This window comes from Globicephala melas, chromosome 1 (assembly GCF_963455315.2).
Source record: "Globicephala melas chromosome 1, mGloMel1.2, whole genome shotgun sequence".
NCBI classification, from domain to species: Eukaryota; Metazoa; Chordata; class Mammalia; order Artiodactyla; family Delphinidae; genus Globicephala; species Globicephala melas.
Genome location: NC_083314.1, coordinates 133,847,605 through 133,862,514, shown reverse-complemented (window position 1 = coordinate 133,862,514; position 14,910 = coordinate 133,847,605). Strand labels below are relative to the sequence as shown.

The following is a 14,910-nucleotide window of genomic DNA, read 5'->3' as shown; positions in this document are numbered from 1 at the left end:
ACTGAAGGCTGACCTTAAGGAATGAGCAGGAGTTTGCTAGACAAAGAAGGAAGCAAGTACAATCCAGGCAGAGAGAGTAGTAGAGAAGCCTAGCGTCCTGAGAGAGAGAGAGATTCCAGAGGACTGAAGCATATGGTATGAACAGTGTGAATGAAAAAGACTACTTTCTGCCTATGTGAGGTCTGAGCTGGAGTAAGAAAAACACCTAATATGTACTGATTGCCCAAGTCCTGCTTTTAACTACATAATTAGTTATATAACACTATAAATATCTGCTTTATTATTATATACATGTGTTTAAAATACAAAAACCACTTAGAGAATTTATCTAACACGTTGAGGAGCTTTTCTGACTACTCTAAGAGTTAAAATGGGAAAAAAATGTTCACCTGTCAGGTGACATAAAACCGATTCCTACTAAATGTGCCAGAATAATTTTTCTCCACCTCAAGAACAGTTAGTCTTCAGTCTGTTCATTACTGTCTTTTTATAGTATTTTTATTTAATAAAACCTATTAAGACTACCATACAAATCTCTTTACTTATGCTTTTATCTTTTAACTGATCAATTTTTATATTGCTGACATCCCTTCTTCACCATTTGCTCATTTAAAAATTCATAGTATATGAAATATGTCTCTGGAGAAAATGTCTATAAAATTTGTTACAGCTGGCAAATGTGTATGAGTCAGTGATAGCACATGACTAAATGCTTCACAGAAAATAAAATTTGTTTCTGTAGTAAGCAGAACTGTTTAAATGTTATTTATTTTTATGTTTCAAAGAAAATATATTGTGAAGTGCTGCATTGATTTAATACACAACAATGTCTGTGTACACGCTGTAGAAGGAAAATTTATGAAACCTTTGCACAACTCCTTTAATTGAATTTTCCAAATCTCTCACCACACACAAATAATCAATATCTTCTGCAGAGAAAACCAGTCAGAATTATTACTGTCTTTCGTTTCAATTTTGTTGTCATCAGCACATACAGAGCACCTGGATATTTGTAATGCCTGATAGCAAGTTATTTACTATATTTACACCTCTTAAACACATAATTGCTATTAAATGAGTTAAAATCTATGGTTTAAATTATTTTACCTAATTATTTAAAAGATAAAAGCATCATACTTCTAGTAAATTATAAAAAAAATTAAATCTTGGAAGAAATTATTTAAAAGGCTTTGAAAAGTAATAAACCAGTTTGTTTTTCCTTAAATCCTAGACAAATCTCAAGTAAGCAGTCGAAATGTAGCTCTAAAAGTGATGAATAGTGTAAAGCAAAAGCATGAACATTTATTAATAGGAAAAGGTATGACCCACATACAGCATATGTGACAACTGAATCCTTATAAAGAGCTGAGGACTACAGTTGTACATTAATGTGTATTTGTGTCACCAAAACTAACAGCTCTATTTTTTATCTCCAGATAAACTAATGTTTACCTGGTGATAAACATAAGAGTGTTAACATAAACATAAGAATGTTAAAGCACAGGGGAATTTTTGTTGTTTCTCCTAAAATTCATCATGTCTAAACCTCAGTGCTTTTAATATTGGAGTATTTGTTTGAAAAAAGATATTGCTTAATGTTAAGATATAACAGAAAAAAAAGGGTAGAAGTTTTCTAGGAGTAAAATTATTTAGCTGATATGATGAATACTTTTTCAAGACTGAGTGGGGGAAAGAACAACATATTTTTAAGCTAAAAAATACTTCAGTGGGTGGTTAGAATGAAAAGGCAATATCAAACTATTTTATAGTCTTAGAACAGAAGGAGTTTAAAATTTGTCCTGTGGTGCAAGAATTTGAAAACTTCAAAATCCTATATAACCAAGATGAATTTTACAATGCAAGAAGACAGTAAGTTAGCTAAAGAAAGCCAGAACATGATAGTTTGTGCTTTTTTCTTTTTAAGGCCAGAGCTAGAAATTCTGAAATATTTTGTATTATAAACAGCTGAAACAATCAACTTTTTTGAACAATGTAAAGTTCAGATGGTTACATTTCATTTAAATTATGCATACTTCAACCTACACAATTATTCTCAAAACAGATAAAATATGTTTTGGACTGAAGCTAAGTGTCTAGATTTCATATCTTAAGTGTCTATATTTCATATCTTGGCAACTGCTCTATAATTTGCTTACATTCTTTTAAAAAACATTTTGTTTACTGGAAGTACTAGTCACAGACAAACAATGCTGGTATTTTCTAATATCTCCAGAAAAAATGAAAATACCAAGTACAATATAATGCCATCTATTGTCTCAGGAATATTTGTATCAAGTTGTTTTATGTAGGGGTTGATTATGCAAAGTAAATAAATTTCATGCCTTCCCATGTGATGATAATGTGACATTCCATCTGTATCAACCCATTGAATGGTCATATGTTTTAAATCTTCAGCATAACAAATTAAAAATAATTTTGAAAATTCACATCCAAATATAACGGAAAAAGAACCTTTCATTTCATTATTTTTCTAATAGTCATAAAGCCAATATTATTAAGGAAAGTGAAGTTAGGCTTACTTCCTAAGTAACTGAAAAAAGAAAGAAGCCTTCCTTTGTTTAGGAAATTTGTAGTTAGCAAAGGAGGTCCTCTTTATTCATATGCTCTATCAAGGCATTCCCTAATGTGTAAGGTCCAGTTCTGAAAACTATGAAAATCTCAGTGTACCTTTTCATGTTACTGTGTATATTTTAAATTTCCCTGGAATAGTTTATATAAAGCCTTAGAATGTGTGTCAGATGTCTATTTAATTAAAACACTAGAGTCTTATCTTTACAATTATACTTCTCTGCCTGTAATAAAGACTGCAACTGATGCTAAACAAACAAGCACTGAAATGAAATAAAATAAACAGAACTAAAGGACCAATTCAAAGGTGCAATGACAGCATAAATGTTGGAATTCTTCTGTTATTGTGTATTTTAACTATTCTGGGAAAATTTGATAAGAATCTGAAGGACATTCTTTTTTTTTTTTTTTGCAGTACGTGGGCCTCTTACTGCCGTGGCCTCTCCCGCGGAGCACAGGCTCCGGAAGCGCAGGCCCAGCGGCCATGGCTCACGGGCCCAGCCGCTCCGCAGCATGTGGGATCTTCCTGGACTGGGGCATGAACCCATGTCCCCTGCATCAGCAGGCGGACTCTCAACCACTGTGCCACCAGGGAAGCCCTGAAGGACATTCTTTTGATAGTGAAACAAGTAATCTGTTTATTTTCATTTTCATAATTACCTAATAAAACAAATCCAAAACATAGGGCTGATTTTTATATTATGTAATTTGTGACTATATAGTTTCTAATATTATGGAGATTCTCAAAACATTTTAAAATTTAAATAATTCTGGGTAACAGCATAGTAAAAGAAAAGATTAATTAGAAATTTTTATAAAAAGATGAAGGCTAGATCCCCAAATAAGGAATATACAAAGCAAATAGTTTGAACTGTCAAAAAAACTAACAAAGCCCTCTTAAATTATAAATGTATGAATAGAAGGGGGTGAAAGTTAACTTAGCAAAGAAATTTACATATAACATGCATGTGTTTGGTGTCCATCACCTTTAACCGAAAAAAAAAAAAATCCCACTAATATTAAAAAATACACATATTAGGAACCAGAGAAAAAAACAGGGAAAAGTATTCCGTAAAAATATTTAGCTCAAATTCAAATTAAAAAATTCAATCTATTTTTCAGGCAATATTACTTTAAAAAATAAGTTGATACACTAATGAAGATTTGAATACCTCAGTAAATATTAAGAGCTAATGTAGCTCTTGCCAAGAAACAGAAATGGAAAATGACATATATTTTCATATATATATTTCTATATAATTTATATAAATATTATATATTTAATATATCTTAGCTCAGTTTTCATTTAAACCACAACAAATAATCAATGCTTATTAGAAACTTTAAAGCATGATTTAGTGATAGAATCTCCTCTATGCATGAACACTCAGTTCTTCGGGAACACCTGGTAATGGGCAAGTCAGTTTTAATGCCTAAAATACTAGAAAATGGTTTTAAGGCTGATCATGCAGACACACACAAAGAATCAATATGTACTGGATAACTGAAAGGAGATGACTGTTTTAACATGTGGAAATAACTTTAATGTCTTAATCAATGTTTAGGGAAGGAAACAATACTTTTGGGAAATTTTTTCCCATTAATTATTAGCAGTGACAGTTCACCTATTTGTTCTACAATTTTCCCTTCCTCATAAGCCTAATGTAAAGCCTAATTCTAATTAATTCTAGGAAATTACAGATTAAAAAAGAAATTACACCATTGCCACAGAATATATAGAAGAAAGATTTCCTCTAGTTGGGAAATAATAAATATTCCAATTTCCCATTATGATCCTCTAAAACTTGTCAAGTTAGTAGAGATTAAAACCACTGAAAACCAGTTACACATTATAATCCAGTTACACAGCATCAGAAGAGATCTCAAGCCTTTTCTAAGGAAAGAGCTGCCTTCATGCTCTTAAATTCTATCGACCCTAATGGGAGTTAGCTGCCCAACTGAATGGCTCAGGAAGCCTGCTCAGTTCCTTTCCCACATGAGTTTTGGAGAAGTTTTTCCATGGCTGCTGCCCTGCCATGACCCAGTTGGCCTTTGGAACTGACCAGCAGGGAATCTGGCTCTTTCCACTGCAAACTCATTGCTGGCTTTGTTAAAGATCCTAAACACAGACTAACATACTAGAATGGTTGAACCAGTTTCAGTTATGCCTTATGTTTGAATCTGAGAGCAGGGATGACTGGATGATTTCACTTGTTTTAGGAAGAGACAACATGGAAAAATGCAAAGACCATACTTTTTGAGTAAGACTGGTCTTTAGTTGGAATCCCTGCTCTGACACTTAAGTAGCAGTGTCTTTGGGCAAGTTACTTAATATTTTTGTGTCTTTGCTGCTTACCTATAATGACAATAATAGCTATCTTGCAGGGCTGTTGTAATGATCTGCTGATTCTAGTATTGGGAACACAGTAATTATTAGTCCTCAACAAATGGTAGTCATTGGTACTCAAAAATGGTAGACTAAAACATGGCTATCCACTTCAGGGCTACCTCTATCTGCAGAGATTGCCAAATGGCACTCATGTCAGTAATATTAAAATCATCCCTTAAATTGGTCTAATGGTTTTAATATTTTATAGTATTTTGCTTACTGAGGTATGAATGTGCATGTGTTATGAGAACTTAAAATCTGCTAATTTAGTTTCCCATACTGTGAAATGCCCCAAGGTGTGAGTTCACAGTAGATCAAATGTCATTAATAATCTGAAAGTTTTCAGAACACTGGTTACAAAGTAACTTTTTATGTTTTGTGGATCTTTCTAATTCACCATTAAAAGCTGCCATATATTAATGCATTGTTGCCCCATTTGTCTGTATTCTCAAAAAGAACTTTTAATAGAAGAAAAAATTTAACTCTTGAACTGGAAATTGTATTTCAAAAGTTCAGTCATCAGGGAAGCTGATCTTACCAGACACGGTCTTTTGCTAAATGCAATATTTTTTCAAATGAGATTCGTGGTCTTTTAAAAAAAGGGCCCATGATAATTGGTTGAAATGGTAAAATGAGATGAAAGGATCTCCTTATGTAATAAATTAAAACACAACTCTCACCTTTGTTGGGAAGTCCTGAATTCTTCTTTTCAAATAGTTTTTGTTTTGTTACTTTTGTCACTAAAGGAAAAAAAATCTCACATTAAAAATTAATACAGAATATTAAATAATTTCTCATTTTGGAAGAAACTTCATAAGAAATAATTTCAAGCAATACATACTTATAAATATCAAGTATAAAATGCAATACCTTATATCTTTTGTAAAGAATGAGAACTGCATTAAAAAAAAGCCTAATACCAGTTACCAAGGTACATTCTTTCCCTTCACATTCAAGAAGAATCCCTGAAATAACATATCCTGGCAAAAGATATGTGGCTTCCTGTTCTAAGTTTGCAAACAAGTAATAGAGAGACACGATCAAAAACTCATAAATTTCTCTTACGTAGGTCTTTTGTTTTCTGCATTTCTCTTTTTAAGACACCTGATGTATGGGAGATACCAATGAGATTTTCAAGCTCTCTACTGTCCTCCAAAGCCTAAAAGAAAGTCATCTTAAATGAGTTAAGTTCTCTACAAATATAATACTACTGACAAGTCTAGTGAAAATACAGTATACTGCTTCCTTCATATGAAAAACTTAAACTCTATGATAATGAAATTTAACTTTTTCTGTTAGGTTAACTACTGCAAGCCTTAAAATACCTGAATAAAAACAATTCATTAACTAAAAAGACTAAACATAATTAATAAATTTACTTTTAAATGTGAAGAAGCCAGATATTACTAAAATATTATGGTTAATTAATGTTCATACATGAAAAGAAGTTCCCATGAAAAGTAAATTGAACATATCCCCTGTAAGTTCTTTCTGGGATTGGATTCTCCTATTCTTTTTCAAATAGGGTAATAGAATATGAAAAATTATATGCCAAAAAAAGCAAACCTGTATATTACTTAAATTTTGCATTATTTCCATGAATTCGTCTGATGATTTCTCAACTTTAGATAGCAACACCATGAATCTATGAATGAAGAAAAAAGTATTCAGCAAGATCAGGCACTTTCAGAGCTTTAATTCTTTTGAAAGCATCTTTGATTCAGTTTTCTAATCCTTTTCTTTATATTTTTCAAAGTGGTAAAAGATGTAAATGCTCCTCCTTCATGCTTTCATTCCTTTACAAACAGTATATTTTACCAACCATCCTGTCCTTTGGTGTTTCACTTTCTCATTCCCACTTTGCAGTGGGAGAGAAGATATAGCTGGCTTGTCCTTTCTCCCCCATACCACTTTGAGAAAACTAATACATCCCCATCTCCTTACTGACCTAGATCTAAGCCTATGAATCAGTGTTACCCAGTGATCTTCTTTAATAAAAAACCAAGTTTTTTAGCTTTAATATATCTCAATGTGACAAAGACACAAAGGCACTCTTTTAAATTTGAAAACAAAGAAAACTTCACTTTGTAATTCTACCTTCCTTCTAAACATATCTCTAGTTAGCATATTAGCATTCTGGAAAAATCTTAGGTTTTAAAAATATTTTTATAACTTTATACCACACTTTCTTGCCTTAATATAACATTACACACACACAAACACACACATATTCATGTGTCTATAATTTTAAAAGCTGCACAATATTGTACCTAATGAATACACCAAAGATGATTTAACCATTTCCTTATGGCTGCAATTTTAGTTTCTTTTTCAATTTTAAGATCTCATAGCTGTGTATGATAATCTATACCAGTGCAGTCTAACAAAAATATAATGCAAGCCACATATGTAATTAAAAATTTTCTAGTAGCCACATTAAAAGAAGTAAAAAGAAATAGGTGAACTTAATTTTAATGATATATTTAACTCAATATATCCAAAGTATTACCATTTCAACATGTAATCAGTATAAAAATTATTCGAGATATTTTATACTTACTTTTTTTTTTCAAAATTCAGTGTATACTTTACACGCATAGCACAGCTCATTTCAGAATAGTCACATTTAAAATGCTCATTAGCCATGTGTGGCTGGCTAGTGACTACTGTTTCGGAGAGCACAAATCTATACTATCGATTTTATGAGAGAAACTAGATATTCTCTTTAAGTGCTTTTCAAAATCACATCAGTGTTATCCATTAACATTTGTGTGCTATTAAAAAATAAGACCAATGTGATGTTAAATGTACATACACAATGAATATGAACAGTATGTTTTTCTTTCTTTAATTAATTTTTTGCTGCATTGGGTCTTCGTTGCTGCACGTGGGCTTTCTCTAGTTGCGGCGAGCGGGGGCTGCTCTTCGTTGCGGTGTGCGGGCTTCTCATTGCAGTGGCTTCTCTTGTTGCGGAGCATGGGCTCTAGGCGCGCAGGCTTCAGTAGTTGTGGCATGAGGGCTCAGTAGTTGTGGCTCGCAGGCTCTAGAGTGCAGGCTCAGTAGTTGTGGTGCACGGGCTTAGTTGCCCTGTGGCATGTGGGATCTTCCTGGCCGAGGGCTCAAACCCGTGTCCCCTGCATTGGAAGGCGGATTCTTAACCACTGTGCCACCAGGGTAGTCCCTGAACAGTATGTTTCAACTAAGTAAAATATATATCTAAGTATACAACAAGAAATGGAGAGAAAGCATTATGCAAAAGCTAAAAATTATGTGAGGACAGTGGAATTACAGGTCATATTCTTTCTTTAAAAATTTTCCTTTATTATTATGCATTTTAAATTAGAAGTCATCTATCTGTCTGAGGCCTCAACTGCTCACCACTGGAACCTCAGTTTGTGACAGAGTATCATAAAAGGATTCCATCTCCTCCAATTGAGCTCCAAAAGCCTGAAGGAGCAAGATGACTTAAGTGACTCCCACCCAGGGCTGGGAACCTCCAGCTTCCCCTATATTACACGTAAGCCTACTAAGTGCTTCAGAAGTGCAAAGCTGAGGCAATTAAGCTACTCTGCTATGAGGAGGAGTCCTAGGGGCTCTTTTCCTTGCATCCCTTTCCTGGGAGGATTGGAGGGGCAGAGCTTCTCCACACTGTCTTATCATACCTTAAGGAACTGATGCTGTTCCCTGTCTACCCTCAGGGAACTGTGTGGGAAGGGCTGGGTCCTGCAGGATTGCCATCTTGAATGACTCAAAGGAGCTCTGTTCAGATAGAGTAAGATGTGAATGGTGCCCCCAGGAGCTGTGCTATGTAGCATCCCCAACAATCCTATTAGTAAATCTCTCTCCCAAGTTAAGATAGTTATCCAGCAGCTAAGCAAACTGTTTGTAACCCTGGAGTTTTTGGACTGAGTATCAATTCTCTGACTATCAAGATATTCTTCACATGCCTAAGCTACTTTTGCAAGGAAACTTGCCTCCACTGCAGGACCAAGTAGAGTAGTGGACACTCCATCACTCTTGTAATTTTTATTTTAATTTCCTTTCCTTTTCTCCTCCTTGTCCTTTTACTTCTTCCTAGGTGAAATCAACTCCTTTTCCCATCTCGGTTGCAACCAAATTCACAGAACGGTTTTAAAACTGTCATCCAACTGTTAAATTTTGAGAAATTCAGGAAGTGTGTTCTCCATTTCTACATCTTCTGACTCAGTGGACAAGGCTTCATAATCTTTGGAGATAAACTACTTGCTGAGCAGCTTTTGGGAGAAGAATGGTTGCCACTGTCTTCATCCTAGACAAAATGGCAATTTTTATATTTAATCCCATTTGTGCTGGAGACTGGATTTTTATTGCTGCTAATAGCATTTTCTATATTTTCAATGGATGGTTCAAACTGTACTTTGTTGCCTTAAGACAGCATCACTGTTTGCTTTAATATCATCTCGATGTCCCTTCACTAATTTACTTATTTCTGAAAACCAACCATCTTTTATTCCTGCCTGCAGAATACATTTGTTACAAAATTTCCAAGTTATTGTTGCTCCCTCTTTCAAGTTGGTGAGTGAAAGTGTCATCAGTAGGTGCCGTTCAGATTTTATAGAACACTACTCCTTTCTTAAACAGATTTACCTCTGGCTGGACTAAATTGGATCAAATCCTTCATCTTATAATGACCATTGCAAGCTATGCAGATGTTGATGGGTACTGCATCCCGATATCTAGTGACTGCTGCCAGCTTCATGGCATCCTTATAAGATTTGATCACATCCTATATTATGGCCAAAGACCACTGTAGTACAACTTGAGAAATCTGAAATCTTGGTCCTCCTTGAATGAATCTTTTTTTGTTTGTCAATAGAGGAAAAGTCCAGCATCATCTTTTTTTACCAACGGGTATTTTTAAAGTGTCTGGGTTAGTCCTTTAAGATACCTTTAAAAAGAAACTATGATCCAGTTGCTCCCGCACAACAGAAAGTTGTTCACGTTTTGACATGTTTTTGCCAGACTGCCTTACGTCAGGGCAGATTCTTATGGTATGTTCACTATGAGTATCTCTTTTTTTCTTGAGAAAGCCACATGCCAAAAATTCAGGGTTTTCGGTGCCTTTTCCAGTTTGCCTAGAAAAGTCTCACTGTGAAATTCAGAGTTCTCTCATTTTCCCCAAAGAGGAAGTCTTATTATTCTGAAGAACAACTGAAATTAGATGCTTCGACCACATAAAATCCATGGAGGGATGTATCCATTAATTATACTTTAAATTTCTTCCACAGAAATTTCTTCAGTTTCAAGCAAGTCATATGTAATGTAACTTTCAAAACTATCATTCTGCTCCAATTCTGTTTTTTTCCCATCTTGACTGCTTTCAATTATTTTCCATTCTTACCTTCAAATTTAGCTTCATCATTTTCCTTTTCTCCATAAAGTTCCTCAGATATATTCTGAGGGGAGAACTAAAAGAATAAGGAGAAACTATCGTTAAATTGGTGGGTCTGACTAAAAATTGCTGATAGAGGTGGTTAGCAAGCATTAACTCAGCTGTTGCTGTGCCATTCTAGATGTGGAAGAAGGGAGGCAAAGGAGATAGGACAGGAGCCCACTAATGTCTTCAAGATTCCCTAGCATGCGACTCATGGTGCCTACTGTATTAACTGTGCAGGCACTGTGGGTGTAGTGAGAGAAGAGGAGAAACGTCTAAAAGCCATAATGGTCTTTAAAGATCCTGATTTCCCCCTTTCTGTAACTTCCAATTGTTTGGCATCTGTCTTCCTCACCAGACTGTAAGTTCCATGAAGGCAAGGACAGGCTCTACTTGTTTACGTTATAAACCAAGTTACCTAGCATGGTGTCTGTAGTATGGTAGATATTATTTGATGGATCAATGAATAAAATAAAAAAGACCTAGTCCATTAAACATCCATTCCTAGATCCAAGTGAAATATGCTCATCTTTTATTTTTTTCTTGCTTTTACGTCCTTCTAATCATAGACTTCATAGTTCATGTTTGTTGCATCACTGAGAAAGCTGGGTGGGGGAAACAGGGAGATGCTGGTCAAAGTGTACAAGTCTTCATTTATAAGATGAATAAGTTCTGGGGATCTCATGTACAGCATGGTAGCTATAGTTAAAAAATACTATATTGTATACTTCAAATTGATAAGAAGAGTAGATCTTAAGCATTCTCACCACCAAGAAAACAAGGTAACTATGTGAGATGGTAAATATGTTAATTAACCTTACTGTCATAATTATTTCACAATGTATACATATATCAAATCATCACGTTATACACTTTAAATATATATATTTTATTTGCCAATTATACTTCAATTAAGCTGGAAAAAACTTGAAGAATAAGAAAATTTTCTCAGTCCCTTAACCTTCTGCCACACACATGGGTGTCTAATACGTAATCCTGGATTTCCTACCTATTTGTTTTCTTCATTCCTGGCCCAAGCTGTGAGTGCTAGAGAAAACTTACAGCACTACTGATGGTCAATATTACAAGTACATATATGATTTTGCTGGGCCCCTGATGCTTTTAACTCTTTTACATAATGAATATTCTCTCTTTTACAAACCATTGCTCAAAATAATGGTCTAGATCAATCTCCACTTCCTCCATCCTGAAATTAAATTCAAATATTCAGATTTCTGCCTTACTCCTCTACTAACACTATACTCTCAAAGGCCACAAGTGAACTCTTAATTAATTCCATTACTAAAAACTTATCTGAAAGTCACTACCCATAAGAGACTGTATTTTTATAAAATCTCAAGAAACCTGAGAACTGCATGTACATAACAGGGATAAAATCCTCAAGATTTTCTTTTTATAAAATTTATTTTAATTTTTCTTTCAATTTTATTGAGATATAACTGACATGCAGCACTATTTAAGTATAAGGTGTACAGCATAATGATTTGACCTTCCTACATAATGAAACGATTACCACAATAAGTTTAATGAACAAGTTTTTCTTCATTCTCACAATATTATATATACACTACCAAATGTAAAATAGATAACTAGTGGGAAGCAGCTGCATAGCACAGGGAGATCAGGTGGGTGCTTTGTGACCACCTAGAGGGGTGGGATAGGGAGGGTGGGAGGGAGACGCAAGAGGGAGGAGATGTGGGGATATATGTATAGCTGATTCACTTTGTTATAAAGCAGAAACTAACACACCATTGTAAAGCAATTATACTCCAATAAAGATGTTAAAAAAAAAGTCTTATACAGAAAAAGGTTAATCCATCACTGAACCTCTACTTACCTAACTCTATTAATCTAAATTATTTTGGATGATGATAGCTGGATTATAAAAATGAAATATATTGCTAACATTTTTTGAGCTCTTTCCAAATACAAGGCATTGTATTTATTACTTTACAAGCTGTATCCTGTTTAATCTTTAAAACAACTCTCTGGGGACTTCCCTGGTGGTGCAGTGGTTAAGAATACGCCTGCCAATGCAGGGGACACGGGTTCGAACTCTGGTCCAGGAAGATCCCACATGCCGTGGAGCAACTAAGCCCGTGTACCACAACTACTGAGCCTGTGCTCTAGAGCCCGCGAGCCACAACTATAGAGTCCACAAGCCACAACTACTGAAGCCGGCACGCCTAGAGCCCATGCTCCGCAACAAGAGAAGCCACTGCAATGAGAAGCCCGCGAACTGCAACGAAGAGTAGCCCCTGCTCACCGTAACTAGAGAAAGCCCATGCGTAGCAACGAAGACGCAACACAGCCAAAAATAAATAAAAGTAAATAAATTAAAACAACAACAACAAAAAAGCAACTCTCTGTGGTAAATATTATCTCCATTTTATTGGTATGGAAACTGAAGCACAAATAAATTATTTAATTATTCAAGGGTACACAATAAGGAGCACAGTCAGGACTTGAACCCAGGTGTTTTTTTTTCTCTTTATTTTGAGGTAATATTGGTTTATAAAATTATATGTTTCATGTGTACAACCTTATACTTCCACTTCTGTATACACTATAGTGTGCTTACCACCAAAAATTTAGTTTCCATCTGTCACCATACAGTTGATTCCCTTTATCCATTTTGCCCTCCCTCTGTCCCCTCCCTTCTGGTAACCACTACTCTGTTCTCTGTATCTACATGTTTGTTTTGTTTAGTTCATTTATTCTGTTTTTTTGTTTCTCTGTCTTTTATATTCCACATATGAGTGAAATCATGTTGTATTTGTCTTTCTCTGACTTATTTCACTTACCATATACCCTCAAGGTCCATCCATGTTATCACAAATGGCAAGACTTCATCTTTTTATTTTATGGCTGAGTAGTATTCCATTGTATATATATATGCTATGCCACATCTTCTTTATCCATTCATCCACTGATGGGCACTTAAGTTATTTCTATAGCTTGGCTACTGTAAAATAATGCTGTAATAAACATTAGGGTGCATATATTTTTTTGAACTAGTATTTTTGTATTCTTTGGTTAAATACTCAGAAATGGGATAACTGGATCCTATGGTAGTCTTATTCTTAATTTTCTGAGGAATCGCCATACTGTTTTCCAAAGTGGCTACACCAATTTACATTCCCACCAACTGTGTATCAGACAGTATACTCTTTTGACATCAGTCTTAGCAATATCTTTCTAGATATATCTTCTCTGGCAAGGGAAACAAAAGCAAAAATACATCAATGGGACTACATCAAACTAAAAAGCTTCTGCACACCAAAGGAAGCCATCAACAAAATGAAAATGCAGCCTACTGAATGTGAGAAGATATTTGCAAATCATATATTCAATAAGGGGTTAATATCCAAAATATATAAAGAACGCATATAACTCAACAACAACAAAAAACTGATTAAAAAATGAGCAGAGAAGCTGAATAGACATTTTTTTCAAAGAAGACACAGATGTCCAACTGGCACATGAAAAGATGCTGAACTGAGGTGTTTCTGACCTATGTTTATAATAATATTTCCCAAAGTGTAACTCACCACTGGCATCAAAATTCCTTGGTGAGACTGGTAAAGATACAACTTTTTAAAAAATAGGCTGCATTCAAGATCTACTAATCAAGAATATCACTAGATGGGGCCTAGAAATACGTTTTCCAGGAGATTCTTATGCACATCAAAATTAATTAATGGTATTTTTCTCTGAAGAAAGACTGGTTAAATGAAAAATCTGGACAATATAAAAAATTGGACATTTCTTATCAAAATAATTTTTTTCTGTATTTAGGTCTATTTATTCCATTATATTTGCAAAAGCTTTCTCAGGAAGGTTTTCTTTAGCTGTTCCTGTAGCTGTTTTTCTCTTTTTAAATTTTATTTTGGAGTATAGTTGATTAACAATGTTGTGTTAGTTTCAGGTTTACAGCAAAGTGATTCAGTTATACATACACATGCATCTATTCTTTTTCAAATTCTTTTCCCATTTAGGTTATTACAGAATACTGAGCAGAGTTCCCTGTGCTATACAGTAGGTCCTGGTGGGTTATCTATTTTATTTTTAATTTTTAAATTTTATTTATATTTTTATACAGTAGGTTCTTATTAGTCATCCATTTTATACACATCAGTGTATACATGTCAATCCCAATCGCCCAATTCATCACACCCCCACCCCCACCCCCGCCGCTTTCCCCCCTTGGTGTCCATACGTTTGTTCTCTACATCTGTGTCTCAATTTCTGCCCTGCAAGCCAATTCACCTGTACCATTTTTCTAGGTTCCACATATATGTGCTAATATACGATATTTGTTTTTCTCTTTCTGACTTACTTCACTCTGTATGACGGTCTCTAGATCCAACCACGTCGCAGCAACAAATGACCCAATTTCGTTCCTTTTTATGGCTGAGTAATATTCCACTGTATATATGTACCACATCATCTTTATCCATTCGTCTGTCAATGGGCATTTAGGTTGCTTCCACGACCT

The 14,910-nt window shown here is 34.7% G+C and overlaps 1 protein-coding gene across 5 annotated transcripts in view; it reads right to left on the bottom strand.

The window, feature by feature from the left end:
* Positions 1-14,910, bottom strand: part of ITGB3BP (integrin subunit beta 3 binding protein) — a 91,179-nt gene that overhangs the window by 9,140 nt on the left and 67,129 nt on the right. The window contains exons 6-9 of one of the 5 annotated variants that reach the window (XR_009565133.2): positions 10,359-10,425; positions 6,545-6,623; positions 6,044-6,137; positions 5,674-5,718 (exon numbers count right to left, since the gene is read on the bottom strand). Coding sequence is in view for 1 of the 5 variants with exons in the window: in XM_030865825.3 (XP_030721685.1) it covers positions 5,659-5,718; positions 6,044-6,137; positions 6,545-6,623 (233 nt within the window). In the remaining 4 variants the exon portion in view is untranslated. Of the gene's footprint in view, positions 1-5,658; positions 6,624-10,358; positions 10,426-14,910 lie in introns of those variants that run through there. The other 4 variants (XR_009565134.2, XR_009565132.2, XM_030865825.3 and 1 more) reach the window with 4 other exon arrangements.